The 15,911-nt window shown below is 38.5% G+C and overlaps 1 protein-coding gene across 4 annotated transcripts; it reads right to left on the minus strand.

The window, feature by feature from the left end:
* Positions 1-502: 502 nt before the first annotated feature.
* LOC144660374 (extracellular matrix organizing protein FRAS1-like) lies at positions 503-14,495 on the minus strand. 4 transcript variants are annotated; one of them, XM_078520979.1, is made up of 8 exons: positions 14,452-14,495; positions 7,826-7,882; positions 5,271-5,351; positions 4,624-4,693; positions 3,280-3,492; positions 2,254-2,451; positions 1,155-1,303; positions 503-697 (listed from the first exon to the last, which is right to left on the minus strand). In XM_078520979.1, exons 1-7 carry the CDS (start codon positions 14,470-14,472, stop codon positions 1,161-1,163), a joined length of 783 nt encoding a protein of 260 aa, XP_078377105.1. In that variant the 5' UTR covers positions 14,473-14,495; the 3' UTR covers positions 503-697; positions 1,155-1,160. The 4 variants fall into 4 exon arrangements, with proteins under 4 accessions (XP_078377105.1, XP_078377108.1, XP_078377106.1 ...); XM_078520982.1 differs by having other exon boundaries at positions 7,826-7,887; positions 14,452-14,470; XM_078520980.1 differs by lacking the exon at positions 14,452-14,495 and adding an exon at positions 11,677-11,728 and having other exon boundaries at positions 7,826-7,887.
* Positions 14,496-15,911: the final 1,416 nt, after the last annotated feature.

Raw genomic sequence — 15,911 nt, forward strand, 5'->3', positions numbered from 1 at the left:
GGGGGGGGAGGGGGTGGGGGGGAAATCGTAACAACCAATACTTAGGATGCACTTTAACTGAGGTGAGACTCGTGAATCTTGTCCCAGGTTTGTAATACTGTAAGGCATGTTAAATCATTCATTTTGGTCTGAAAGGTCCAGTTACGTCACACCCCACCAATAATTCCAAGTAGAACTCTTGAGGGCCCAGAGATATTTAAATTGGTGAAGTTTCCTCAATATAGTGGTGAATAGCCCTTATGCATGTTTACATCAGACTGGCTAGTTTCACCACCACGCCTCGCTTTCGAAGTGCAAACTTGTAAATTTTTTCTTGAACGAATTCCCAAAGCAGCAGAGATGAAAAGAATACCCAGGTGAAAACTGCCTGAAGGCAGCAGGGGGTTGAGAATAATTCACGTAAACAAGGCTTGGTGGTGAATTTTGAGCATATGACGTTATCATACATAAGGCCTATTGTAATTCATTCATAAATTAGATAGATAACAACAAAGGCTTCTCGTTCAAGTTTCAACGTTTATTCCCATGATTTTACCTATTTATTCATCGTCAGGTTAATGGGGCTGTTAATTAATAGGCCCCTAGCAAAATGCGACTACACTAATACAAGAGGCACACTTTTTATTGCACGCATGAAAATCCCGCTTTTATTCTTGACAATAGCACACCTGGCGTCATCTCGTCCAGAGAAAATGTTCTGCAAAGGAATGACGCTAATTAATGAATGTAACATTGTGCCATTGTATTAGGGACCAAGGAGGGGAAAGTGCATTGGCTTCAGTACTAAGCTTTATAGGCATCTGTTACCTTGAAAGGTTCGGTAATCGAGCCGTTTTAGATTTTCCCTGTCTAAACAAAGAATTTGTAAAGGGATATGCAATAGGCAAGCGGTACATAACTGAAAAAGGGTTATGGTTTCTTCTGCCTTTTTGCTGAAACACAGCCTGTGAACATACCTCGAACAAACAATAACGCTTCTGTAGCACAAGCTTTCTCGAAAGAGTTATATTCAAGGTTAAAAAGACAAGGGGTTAACCAATGACACTGCCGGCGCTGTCCTGTACAGCTTTTGGTGGGACAGATTTTTAAAGCCGTGTAAGTACCGCAGCTGTGAATATATTTGCTGAAACGGTTAAAATCAACAATTTTCTTACCTTTTGTTAAATTTCTTCGTCTTCACTGTAGGAAATGGTTGCCTGTGTACCTTCTGTTGTTTCTTCCGTTGTTGATTGAGTAGCTTCTTCTGTTGTTATTTGAATGGTAAACCATGGCTGAGTTGTTGTTGTTGAACTAGCCCATGTTTCTGAAAAGGAAGTTTGAGAAATGTGATCTTTCGTAGCGGTGCAGTTTGTTATAAAATGGAAACAAACGCTGAAGCATAAAATCTACTGGTACATGAACGTTTCGACCTCTATAATTACTATACTCTCAGAGCTGCAAAAATCACACTATGACGACCTCTTGCTCCTCTAAGAATCAGTCTAACGAGTTTATCCATTTCAAACCAAGGTTATTACGTCGTTAATTAAATTAACTATGAGCTTCAGGCCCCAGTTTTTCAAAGGGTGGATAACGCTATCGACCGGATAAATGACTATCCAGTGGATATCGCAGTTTGTTTTTTTAACATTTATCCACTGGATAGCGATTTATCCTGGGCCCAGAATGATAGTGTGTTTTTCGGGTAATGTCGGGAAGCAGAAGGGTTCGAATCCTTCTGCCGTTCGTTCTTCTTTTTTTTTCTAATGCTCTAAAATAAATGTCCAAAATGCGACTATCCAATAATTTGTCGATGATTTTGAAAATAGCCTGCGCTTCCCAACGCTTTATACCTCTTTACGAACCAGAAAGAGCCGCCATCTTCAAAGCGGAGTAGACCCTGGGAACGAGGGTGACGCGGCCATGCCCGTTACTAGGCAACAATAACAAATCACCGGTTAAAACCGGAGCTTCGCGAGGCCCTGTGAGTCACGTATTACTAGTATCAATTGTTCCAATCTTAGGAGCCGTACGTAAGATGTAGCCACAAATTTCGTCGGAACTCAAATATACTCCTGGGTGGGGAGAGCTTGAGGCAATGATCATGAGGGAATAAACTATTTTGCTCAAGAACATAACCTCATGATCCTCCTTATGATCCTTATTATCCCGGCCAGGGCTTGAAGATAGAGCCCTCCATCCGGAGTCAATTTCTCTCCGTACTACGGAGATTTAAAACAATGATATAGCATTCAATATTTGGTTAATACATACTGCATTGTGGACAACAGAAATCCGGCTTCCTTTCTGTCTCTTGACACCCTGGTATATCGACGCATTCAAATTGATCGTCGTTACAATACTCTTTGCGGTCTGCTCCACATTCACATAAAGAGCAAATGCCTTTATTTGGTCCCGATAAGCTTTTGATCTGCTGCCATTGGTCACCGACTTCTCTGTCGTCTCCACAACCTGTTGGTCAATATGGAGAAAATGGAGAAAAGAGAATAAAGAATGTCAATGGCCAGTGAACATGAAAATTAATGTTCTTTCCATTGTACAATGGTAAAAAAAATTAAGTCTGCGTCGAGACAAGTGGCCCATAGAGCCGGAGCTTATCCCGGTTTCTGTAGCATTAAGCAACTAAAAATATTTTCACTCCCTTCTGGATGGGATGCTAGTCCGTCGCAGGGATACCCCCAACATTAATTCGGCGGTACCAATCTTTTTACCTGGGTGAAGATAAGCGCTATAAGTGTAAAGTGTCAGAACACGACACAGTGATCCCGGCCAGGGCTCGAATCTGGACCGCTCGATCCGGAGTCCAGCGCGCTAACCCTTAGTCCACCGCGCTGCCCATCCATTATACAATTAATGAAGATTATTCCCTTTGTCTCATCGCATGACTCCCCACGTGCCTCAATCTATGTTCGTATGCAATCGGAGATACTAGCACCATAGTGCTATTTACAATCCGAATTCAAATAAAGTTTTTGTATGTATGTATGTCTGTCTGTCTGTCTGTCTGTCTGTCTGTCTGTCTGTCTGTATGTATGTATGTATGTATGTATGTATGTATGTATGTATGTATGTATGTATGTATGTATGTATGTATGTATGTATGTATGTATGTATGTATGTATGTATGTATGTATGTATGTATGTATGTATGTATGTATGTATGTATGTATGTATGTATGTATGTATGTATGTATGTATGTATGTATGTATGTATTTTTTTCACTGGGTATGAGTCTGAGAAATGACTGATAGATAATTAATTGTGAATTGACAACTTACCTTCTCGCTTGCACTCAGGACAGCATTTACCAGGAAGAAATTCATACTCGTCGCACTGTTGATCACAGTACAAAACCGGCGTGCATTTCCGGAACTTTCCTCTAATACATTTGCAACGGTCACACCGGTATTGATCCTCAGACACTTCTACAGTTATGTTAAGTATTGTGCCTCTCACATACTCCTCACCACCGTGTGTGCACTGTCTGGCCCCTAATAAATTATCAAACAAAATAATTGAACGTTCAACTGGAATTGCTGTACTTTTTCCAAGTGCTAGCACACATATATATTCTTTTGAATAAGAAGGTCGCGCGACTAATAAATAATTAAGGAACGTGAAAATAAAGAAGGAAAATCGAAAATTTCAAATCCTAAATTTAAAGAAGAAATTGAAATTACTGTAACGAAGTTAACTTGAGATGATCGTTTATTAAGAACCTTTGAAAAGAAAGATTATCCTGAAATGTTTGCCTAGTACTGAAATAAAGGTGTGCGATTTGTCTTTTTAGTATTTAAACGTACGTTGGATTTATAGTTTCATTTGGATTTTCTTTACACGCTAGATAAAGAATAGATAGCGATAGGTAGACATGCAGCTGATGGGTGGGCGCCCTATTGGGGCACCCATGTCTGACTGGTGTGAGGGTGGAACTCCCGTCCTATAGGTTAGGGACTATAGCGTAAACTTCCGGTTATAAGCCCCCCCGCTTATAAGCCCCCCCGGTTATAGGCCCATCTACCTTGAAACAAAAAAATGCATCCGGTTATAAGCCCCCCCGGATATAAGCCCCCCTCTGCTGAATGACGGTACTGAACAGGGCTAAATGTTGTTTTATTATGTGTTTTTAACCTAAAAACGTATTTCGATCAACACTCCCGTGGCTCGTTTCGAAACGATTTTTTTTTTATTCCGCTTATAAGCCCTCCCGGATATAAGCCCCTCCGCTTATAAGCCCACCCAAAACCCCTTACGAAGTTGTATAAGCCCAGGGCTTATAACCGGAATTCTACGGTATTTCAAAAGTCCGTCTAACAACCTGTCCAAAACAAGCATACAGATAAAGCGACATAGTCTTTAAGGAAGATGATGCACACTCACTCATAATCAGTAAGTCTAGGCAGTGAAGCCTTGAGCACATAACAAGGTGGAGGGGATTCAGAAGAACTATATTCCAATAACGATATTGATTTTATGTAATTTTACTTCTGGCTGCGATGCGTGGACCAGTTACAACAACGAAGTATTATCGCATCTTAAAGTTATCTTGAGGTGAAATGAAAAATAAAGAAGCCTCCGTATATACAAAAAATATATGTTATCTATTTCAAGTTATTTCTTACGTCGTTCGTTCCAAATGAGAGAATCTTCTTGAAACTCCATGTTATCTTGGGACTCAAGATCTGTCGTCCCCTGACAATAAGAAACATTAAAAAAAAGCAATGTTATATTGCAACTCGTGAGTTTGATTGGTTAACAGGCAACGGTTTACGTATGAGCTCATATACAATTGTCCACAAATACGGTAGCCGATACCCGTTAACGAGAACAGACGGGGAGCTCAAATATTTCACTCCTTTGAGCGTTTTAATGAAACAATTATTCCACTCTCGCTCGCTGGATATGAGATAGTTATAACCAACTCGGCGCTATGCGCTTCGTTGGCTATCTACCATCTCATATCCAACGCGCGCTCGTGGTTATAATTGTTAAATATCAGTTCAATCTGACAGACATAGTTCAAGTACATTGTCCAATAATATGCACCAGGTCAATAAAAAAGATATAGACTGACAGATACTCTTAATGGACGTTCTGATCCTTACGCTCACAATCTAGAATTTTCTTTTTATTTCATTCATCTAAATATAGCTGATCATTTTTCTTACAAACAAAGACTTTGATGGGAAGCTTTTAGCAGAAGTTTTTTTATCCATAGGAAACGCCCTGTAATAAGTAAATCATGTTTTGCTTTTAAAATTTAATTTACCTGAATGGGGTAGCTATTCTTCACGGGATTACTCGACACGACGCATGCTCCAAACAATAAGAAACTGACCGCGAAAAGCATCTGTAGAAAAGAATTGAAGTCATAAGTTTATAACCAAGATCGTGATCACTGGAAAAAAGGAAAATCGGCTACCGAAGTTCGTATAAGGTGATGTATTGTGGAATCCTTATTCATTTTTCAGGGTAGTTGCAACTGCATAAGTTGCTAGATTACTGCGCTGCTCGCATGCATGATTTAACGGCTTCTACGAAAAAGAATAATTAAAATGCAGATGGCAATTTTTTCTTAAAGGGACAGTATCGCGAGAAATCTTAAATCTTAATCTTTTTGTGTGACATGGGCAAGAATTATAAGGTGCGCTAACTATTAAACAGAATGGCATTTAAACAACAAAAGAAAGGCATAAATGTATTTTCCAAGCTGTAAATGAACCGCATTTAATGGTTCTTATGTGATTTTGTTCGATTCACACTTTCAACCAAGTGGTTTGGACGAGTTCCTGTCTTGTTATTTATCAAGAAAATTCAGGAAGACGTAATTTGAGTAACTACTTCCTATAAATGAGGGACGCCCACTACAGCTCGGAACAGGATACGCCTGTGTTCCTAAAAACAATAGAAGGCTGGTCAAACCTCAACCTCGTTCCCAGGGTCTCTCTCTCCCCGCCTCCCATCATGGGAACGAGGTTGGTCAAACCTATGCTTCTAGCCCTTATAATTAACAACAATAGAGGATGTCTGAAATAGCAGAGGAAGTGTTAACGTGTTGACGTAGGATGTATGAGCTGACGTAATGTTTTGGTTAATATGTTGTATGACAAAAGAAAAAAGTCATTAAAACAGAAGCTGGATGAAAAATCAATTAATCGATCAGTCGAAGAGCTACTTTACGTAAATCCGTTTGAAACTTATTTTCGTATAAGCAGTTTTTGATTCCTTGTTTCAGAATTTCTGGAACCGACTGACCATCTGTTCTGTCTGCTATGTATGGTAATTAAACTTTTAAATGGAACCAAGTACCAAGCCTTAAGTTTATTTTTTTCACTCCAATGTGAACACATCTGATAGGCAAGGCAAGAAAATTATCAACATCGCATAACTAAAATATAAGAACGAGTAAATTGCCATTAAATTTGAATATGATAACAGAGAATTTTGGATCATCGAATACACTCATCGAAAGTATGTACTGCGTTGTGGTATTTGCGTTGACCTCCGCTTGGCATCTTATATCGTTAGCGCAAATACTATTGTGAGACAATCTGAAAATTAAAGTCATAGCTAAGCAAATCCTTCTAGAATGTCTGGCTTTCTCTTTGTTTGCAATGTATACTTATGCTAATTTCATTTTTCCATTTTGCATAGTAGACTCATAGTGTTAAGTATATTGTTTAAAGTTAACCTAGCGTCACTTAATTCGGTTGGCTCATTACATTGTTCCAATCCTTTTAAAGTTTAAAGACCCATTTTAAAACACGCATCGGGGATTATAAAACTATTATGCTCCAAGAGTTTAAAAGTTTTGTAATGTCATGATCATCGTCTCCTAGTAGCCACTATCAAAAAGGTTTACCATCGTTTTCTAAGCTTTGTGTTCGCAACAGACATCTTTGAGCAATCGACAATAACTCAGCGAGATGCATTTCTTAACCAATTTGTACAGTGAATAAAGTATGAAAATTGCTTAAACGCAGGGGCGGATCCAGGATTTTTCAAAGGGGGGTGGCTGCTGACAATTTTTTTTGTTTACTATCTTGTTTAAGCCCCTTTTTTATGGGTGGGGGGGGGGAGGGGTTATCAGGGTTTAAGGCAAAATTTTTAAAGTGGGAGTCCAAATTATTTTGTGCCAAATATTATTATGGGTCGCAAACTCCATGTCCCTAGGGGGGTCGGGGGGTATGCTCCCCCAGAAAATTTTGAAAAGTTGAAGCCTCTTAGACGTGATTTCTGAGCAGCTTTAAACATCTTTCAAATGTTTTTCAATTAAGCTATTAAACCGCTGTTTTTTCTTGATAATTTGACAAAACTATCCTTTCCTCAACTTACCTTGTTTAACATTGAATTATATTTGGGACAGAAACTCTAGTTCTTAAGAACAGTGATTGAAATTTGAAGTTGAACTTACGAACTTACACGAAAGACCAGATATACGTTGTTTTGTTCACTTACGAGCGTGGAAATTTTTAGCCCCTGGCAAAGTTTCCTGGGGACGACTTGGTGAGTCAATGCTTTGCTTGTGAAATCGCTTTGTTCAATTTTGATTCATGCAAAGAAAACAGTAAGAAAACTGGCTAAAAAGGTGCAAATGCTAAAAATATCAACACTTTTTTTCGCCTTACCCAGTGTTATTGTCGTTATTTTCTATTTTTTGTGTTCATTTTCTTTTTTGTTGTGGATCAAGGGGGGTGGCTAGCCACCCAATCCACCCCCCTGGATCCGCCCCTGAAACGAATATAATCAGCTCCAGTTTGGAGGATAATCTGAGGCATGGGACATAACCTTCTACTGTACCTAAGAGAAATCCCTGCAACATACCTTCAATCGCTGTTGGGAAGGTGACTTCACAGTTCTGAACTCTTCGCGAACAATCAGCTGTACTGATAAAACAGAGCAGTCCAAGCAATGCTTTTATAACCCAAGTATAAATAAATATGCAATAGCAAATTAATTTGGAGAATTGGATATGGGTCAGTAATTTCTATACAAATTATAATGTTGATTGTTAATTTCCCAGTTGTCTCGGAGCGGCAAGGGACCGGCCACAATGCTGATGCTATTGAATTCAAGAAGCATCATACAGCGCGTAGGTTTGGTCTTTAAATGACGTAAACAAACCACGTCATACTCCGCTAATTTTGTCCGTGTTCGCTTCATTTGTGTGGAAATGTCGGCGAAAACAAGTCAAGCGTTTACAGTGAGTGGATTTCATGCAGATATTCACGTTACCTGATTCTCAACAAAATTTTGAATTGTGTCATGTGCATTATACCTCAGGGTAAAATTCTTAGGCGTTCTTTTTCAATTGACAAACTGCAACATGAACAGATGAATGACCACATTTTTCATGACATTTTTGGCCCACGAGAAATTTCGTGCTCTACCACGCGAGCTGTGAAAACTCTATATTTGAAGACTGGCATCGGTTCACTAATAAACAAGATAACAAGTGGTGCTTTACAAACGTTAGTTCGATCTCTTATGGTCATCGATCAGCCATAAATCCGTGCAATATCAACAGGGAACTTCTGTCGACTTCTGAGCACTTCAATCATTCCGTCACGTACACTGCACTTTGTGTATGCAAGCGAACCATACCCACAAAGCTTGAAGGAAAGATTATTCGAATTCTATCTTACAATTTGACTCCGGTTTATGACTCAGTCGGTCTCAATATTTGTTGTCTTATTATTTATTATTCTTTGGATCTTAGGTGTTAAACTATAAGGGGTATATAAGGGCTAATTAATCAGGCTTCTTACTCGACTTTCTTCGCACTTATCGCGTTTTTTGCGCTAAACTCCAACTATTTGAACGCCTGGACCAGATTAAAACCGCGTGTGTTATCCATTCACGATTTTCGCGCCATTTCCAATTCCATTTCTTAACAAGCAAGTAAATGGTGCTCTGCTTATTTGAAAACAAACAAATAGTTACAGGTGTAATTCCACACTTAACCGTAACAAAATTTACAATCTACCATTCAGACGAATTGACTGCTGTCCTGATTTTCTGCGCTTTCAAGTGACTCATCGCAGTATTTTTTGCCGAGTTTAATAAACAGGAGGTGTTGTGTTTTGACCTACAATGGTTAGCGCACTGGAACCGGATCGAGCGGTCCGGATTCGAGCACTGGCCTGGGCACTGCGTTGTGTTCTTGGACAAGACACGTTACGCTCATAGTGCCTGTCTCCGCCCGGGTGTGTAAATGGGTACCGGCGAATTTACTGCTTAGGGGTAACCCTGCGATGGACTAGAATCCCATCCATCCTAGGGGGAGTAGAATACTCCTAGTGGCTTCATGGTATGGAAACCCTGATAAGCTCCTTCCTGATGGGCCACTAGGCTCGGAAACAGACTAAACACTTCGATTAAAAAGGATACACAAAAACATTTAAGCGAAATATCACGACAACATGTACCGATAAATGTTAGTCGAGTTTTGTAAAATTAAAAAAAAAACGCTAGGCGACTAATCATATTCTAATAAAAACGCCGGCGGCGGATTTAATAAAAAAAAATACAAAGTCCAATTTCAAGAAATGATTATGCATAAATAATTGCCAGGTGATCATACATCTCAGCGGACTACAGGTAAAAGAATTGAAGAGAATTGAAATAGATCCCAATTTATACGCCACAATGAAAAACTCAGGTGAAACATCTTTTGTAAGCTTTCTTTGCAACGCTTTTAAAATTTCTACGTTAGTGTAAATGATTGAAATAAGTTTTTTGTTTTCCTTCTGGATCGGAGAAGGATGAAATTTATTCAACTCTGTCGTGATCTCCAACACAAGTCAGTTTACGCAGCTCAGGAGCCGAAAGACTGGTTAACAAGAAAATCGATTCAGTATTGTTTAAATAAAAAACCCCTGAAGGAGAAAAAAGGAGAATCGCTAGCTCTTGCAGTCGGAAATTCCGTCCATGTTATAATTGAATGGCCATAGTAGCTACCGCATCGTTTTGAAACAATATGATGTTTTTCATTCATTTTTTAATTGCTTTAATGTTTTTTCTGTCTATTAAAAGAAATAGCACGCACACACGCAATACGAAATCCGAACGCCGTGGTAAGGCCCTTAGAGAGACAGCAAAGAAATCCATTTGTTTAAAAAAATCTGCAACGGGCTGATCAGTATATTATATGCTGCAGAAAAGAACTCGGCGTGAGCGACTTGCTATTCTGAAAACATTTAGATCTTTCACTAGACTTAGAAAAAAAGCCGGAACATAAATGTAGCGTATAGATTTTTTCAAATATGTATTTCTTTCTTAGCTATTTCAATTTTTAATATATTTTTATCTTGTAAATAATCTTTAATCTTTCAGTTACTGCTAATCACCGGTGGGTATTAGCGTTAGTTCTTGTTTTGCTGATAGAAATAATTATCGGGCTAAATAAAGCTATTATTATAAGAAGTAGTATAAAGGACAAGGACATGAGCACTACTAAACTCCTCAGACTTTCACATACGATTGTGCTCCTATGAGTTTATTCCAACACAAAAAAGCCATAATTTTATCTCTACTCAGGCCTCAAGTTTACTACACTAAGTGAAGTTAAGAGAGCTAAAATCTCACGTTTGCCCTTAAATGCCTTTAATTTGTGAAAAATATTAAATCACCCGTGAAATAACGATCATGGCAAGGTAAACCGCTTGTTTAACATTGTCAATAATATAAACGAAAGCCCTTGCCTTGGTTCGTTTCAACTCGCCGGCTTGATCAAAATAAAACCAGTTTTCGTTCTCACAAACTGCGTAGCGCTCACAATTGTGAAATTGCAAGGGTGGTGGGGCGGGGACAAAAAAGCGACGGTTTCTTATTGGTTTACTTTTCTTTTGACTGACAGTTGTCAGTCTTTTGAGCTGCTTTTGCAGCGTTAACTTCAGCGATACCAACCACCTGGTTACCCGAGATCATATCAACAGAATTTTCTTATGACGCCAAACGATTTACCCGAAGATCTCAAGAACACAATCTCAATTGACATTTAGGCTTTGTTTTTTGAACTTAACTTCCTCGATTTTTTGTCTGTATTTATATTTCAGTAGACTAACTCGTACACCCCACTAACTCGAACTAACTTCCATTTCCCTTGGATTTGAGCCCACTTTTCAGTCATTTTTACTCGGTTAACTCGAACTCGGAAAACTCGAAAACCCCGCTAACTCGAACTAAATTTAGTTTCCATCCAAATTTGGGTCATATTTGCTACGATAACTCGAATTCCGGTTTTTGCAACTCACTCGACCCCGATAACTCGAACTGTTTTTCGTTTTTTAACCAACTTTTTAGCTTGTATTAAACGACGCTTCTGTTATCGGCTATAATTGGCGCCTGTTCTGACTATATAAAAAGGCGTTATCATTATCATCGATTATCTTTATTACACAATTTTACCCTACCCTATGCAAAAAATTACCATATGTATTCGTAAGTTGGCAGCTTCAATATTAAGACTAAAGATTTTTGAATGAAAATAACGTCCTCACTTAAAAAAAAACGAAACCACTAGCTCTTCTAAGTACGATGCGAAACGGAAATCAACTTTAAGAAAGTACGTTAGTATGTGAAAACTGGTAAGGGCGTATTTAGCGCTCACTAGAAATAGTTAACGGACATATAAATTTCCAGTGCTTAGAGCCAACGTTAACCGCGTAACTTACCTTAAATTAAGTTTAGCAGGTGACTTAAGCTCCAATATCTTCGCAAACAACCTTTATCTGTGCAGATCAGGCCCTGTGACGCGTTTATTTATAAGCCATTAAAATCTTAGCTTAATTATCGATAAATATTCAGGAGCAAAAATTAATTTTTAGATTAGACTGATCAGAGCACTTAACAGTAGTTCTTTATTGTTTTACCAATTTATGTTTTTTTTTTCATTTATCAGCTGTCACGAAGCGCCGACAATACAACTGCCATAAATTCGTTAAGTGTTGAACAGTGTATCGCATGGTTTTACGGCTCGTTAAGGCAAACCAGACTGCACTAAAATTGTCCGTTTTCACTTAAAATGAACGAAAACGTGCCTTGCAGGCACAAGCGAGTCAACGCTATCTAACAATTAGACTACAAGCCCGAGTTTTCTGTGGGCGAGTAGTTAACGAGGCGCAGCCGAGTTGACTATCGCTCATAGACAATGAGGGCAAGAAGTCTAATTGTTTTAGTAGAAACTCCAGGGTATTGCAGTCCAAAACCTACAATTTGACAAAATAATTATCCATTAAAAAGCAATGGGCACGCGATCGTGCTCTATCAGTGATTTTTTTTAAAAAAGCAAGATATATTCCAATTCTTGAGTTTTGATTGTTTAACAGGCAATACTATATGAGCTCATATACCATGACCACAAATATGGTAGTTGGTACGCGTTAACGTGCGAGAACAGCCGGGAAGCTCAAATATTGCAATTCTTTAGTTTTTTTAATAAAACAATTATTCTACTACGCTTGTTGGATATGAGATAGTTATAACCAATTGGGCGCTACGCGCCTCGTTGGCTATCATCTATACCCAACGCGCCCAATGGGAGAACCAATCAGTAAGAATACGGCTGAGTTTCTACTTATAGAAAATATAATCCCCTGGAGTTTCTACTAAAACAATTAGACTACCGTCGCCCTCATTATCTATGAGCGATAAAAAAAAACGCGCTAAAAAAACCTCCACAGGCGCCTGCTACGCAGGCTAACTCAGCTGCGCCTCGTTACCTATTCGCCCACAGAACACTCGTGCTCGTAGTCTAATTGTTAAATAGCGCTGACTCGCTTTTGCCTCAGTGCACGTTTTCGTTCATTTAGAGTGAAAACGGACATCTTTAGTGCAGTCTAGTTTGCCTTAACGTGCCGTAAAAGCATGCGATACACTGTTTAACACTCAACGAATTCATGGCAATAGCATTCATGGCTGCGCCTCGTTAACTATTCTCCCACAGAAAACTCGGGCTCGTAGTCTAATGGCTAAAAAATGACTCTGACTACGACCGTTTGTTTGGTATATATTTCAATCTTGGCTATCATCCCTTTTAGATCGCCATCAGGCATGACTACGAGTGATCATGGGTAGCGTGCAATCAAAATACAAATTAACCTTAATCAAGGGCTACTTGAGCAAACTCGTGAATTATTAATATAAATTGAAATGATATGAATTAAGTGGCAGAAAATAGCAGTTCAGGCTTTTAACCAGTCGATTTTTTCAGACAAACAGGCTGTCTATGACTGTTCATGGATTATCATTTGAACACATTATCACATAATAATTTGCACACACAAAAAATTGGAATTTGATGCTCAGTGAGGCATCATCCACTGGGGTATTTGGTTTGTCTCGGAAATCTCTTTGCTTTAAGTAAAAGTATCGCGTGACCTAATCCATTCGAGTTAGTTATTGTCGTCAGTCATTAAGTGTTCGTCTACATTTATTTATAGTGCCTTTAAATCAATTAAAATGTGTCGTATCATTTCAGCAATATCATATCATTTCGTGGCATTTTCTGCCACGACCTGCCACTTTAATTATCTTTTACCGCTAAAGCCGGTTAACACTGCAGGTTAGTTTTTAATATATATCCAACAATGTGTCGTCACATGTTTTACGTATTACACTTAATAAACGCTCCCGAGAGATTGAAGCTTTCTGTACGACATTGTCAGTTGCTGAACTACACTCTTTTTTTGTAAGAATCTAGTTTATAAGAATATCGAGGCTGAAATTTGCGAATTTTTAAGAATATTTTAAGAATAAACCCGAGGCTGAGATTTTGAAAACAATATAGTTTTTACTTGAAACAGAATCAGGTATTTTCATTTCCGTCACTTTATCTCTGTGAGGAATGCTTTGTTTAAAGCCAAAACGGCCAGGCTGCAACGAAAAGCAATGGTACATGTGCACAATGTAACACGATACAGATCTGGACACCAAACACTTGTAATTGATTACCCAATACTTGCTAAAACGGAAATGTCAAACGGTATTTTCTAAGAATGTTCATAAGAATATTTTCAGCCTAAAATCGGCAGAAAAATAAGAATATTCAGCCTGGGTCGGAAAAACTTTATTCTTATAAAAAAAAGAGTGTATCTGAGCCGGAACTGGAAGTGCTCGACGACGAGGACGCCAGCTTTGATCTTAGAGCGGGGCCGCTGATCATCACACCGACCCGAGGCAACGCGGAGCCAACAGATAAATAGTTTAGTAGTTTTAGAAACAGAACAAGTAATAAAAAGTATATTCGAAACGAAATTACTTTAATTTTTCTTTTTCTGAAGGTCAAGAAAGCCGGATTGTGCTAGCAGTGTTAAAATAAGCCGTAAAAGCTAAAAATTCTGCTCGGATTGCTATAAATTATGCCAAAAATTAAGCTACATAGCACAATTGAAAAAGGCCTACCTATCGACACTTTTCGCGTTTTACTAAACATGTACAAAGGATCTTACTTTGGTTCTTTGCAACTCCATGACTCCGTCAGGACCAAACCATTCTCGTTGTCGCAAAGTATACAGAATAGTAGCGTGGGGACAAAAGAAACGATGAATTCTTATTGGTCTACTTTTCTTATGACTGACAACTGTCAATCTTTTACGTTACTTTATGCAGCGTCTACTTCAGCGTTACCAACCACCTGGTAACCTGAGATCGTCTCAGCAGAATTTCCTATCATTGAAGCCAGCGTTGACACCTAACATCGTATGGCCGTCGTACTCTTCAGCTGAATCGTTCTGTTGCAGTTCCACAACCTTGGCACGATTTACCTAAGGCCGCGGCCTGGCGTTTTAACTGGACTTTTTGGACTGAATTTTCTCGATTTTTCGCTTAATCGTGATGGGTGCCTGTTCATGAAGAATAGGCGCTATGGCATTATCATTGACTATCATTATCACACAAATTTTCCCTCCACTATGCAAAAATATTTCCATGTGTGTTCGTTAGTTTGCAGCTTTCGTATGACGATAAAAGATTGTTGTATGCATACAATGTCCTTACTTAAAAAACAACATATGTACTAGCTCCGTGCGATGTACAACAGATATCAACTTGAAGTAAGTTTGTAAGAAAAAGTATAGTCCGAAATCTAGTGTCTCTTCTTTCCATGAATCCTCTTTTGCCATAATTATTCAGCTGAGGTTCCCGTATTAGATATATCCTTAATATATATATTTCTAAGTTTAAATTACGCGTTTTAAGAATAAAGCAATCGCCAAAAATACGGGTATCGACCCGACATTAATTTCAAGTGCTTCGAGCCAACGTTTGACGGCGCACGCAACTCACCTTAGACAAGTTAAAAACTGTTTAGAAGGAGACTTTCCGTTCCGAAATCTTCGAAAACAAGCTGTTGCTGTGTAGATCAGGTCCTGTGACACGTTTATAGGCTATTAAAAGCTTTGCCTTAATATTCAAGAGCAAATTGAGCAAATTGGTTGCTCAAAGTGGTTGTTTTACAAATTTATGATATTTTGTCAGGAAGCGGCGACAATGCTATTAATTCAATAAGTATTAATGTAACTGTGTCACGGATTTCGCAAATTAAGGCATGGAAAATGGCCAACAAATTCAGTGAAATATAAAAATAAACGCCTAAAACAGTGAAGCCATTTCAATAACACAGCAAATACAAAATTGTGATCGTATTATTTATTATTCTTTAGAACTATAGGGGTAAAACTATGAGGGGTCTATAGTAGGCTTTTATAGATTGTGCTAGCATAATTTTTGGCATAATTGGAGCTAAAAAGCATAATTTGTGAAATGAGCACTGCCACGGCATAATTAGCAATTTTTAGCACTTTTTGGAGCATAAATTCATAAAATGTAGTAAATATGGTGTACTTTCTACAGAAATAAATGAAATTTAGGTAGTTTGTTCTTGCAATGCGTGTTTTAGCTATACAATTGT

This window comes from Oculina patagonica, chromosome 7 (assembly GCF_052425735.1).
Source record: "Oculina patagonica isolate OP01 chromosome 7, crgOcupat, whole genome shotgun sequence".
NCBI lineage: Eukaryota > Metazoa > Cnidaria > Anthozoa > Scleractinia > Oculinidae > Oculina > Oculina patagonica.

Bases quoted from the DNA above. Each gene is read 5' to 3' on its own strand.
- LOC144660374 (XM_078520979.1), bottom strand. From the start codon at position 14,472: ATGGAGTTGCAAAGAACCAAA. The intron at 5,352-7,825 runs GTATGTTGCAGG...TCTTTTCTACAG, and splicing joins CTTCCCAACAGCGATTGAAG to ATGCTTTTCGCGGTCAGTTT. The intron at 4,694-5,270 runs GTAAATTAAATT...TCTTATTGTCAG, and splicing joins AGAATAGCTACCCCATTCAG to GGGACGACAGATCTTGAGTC.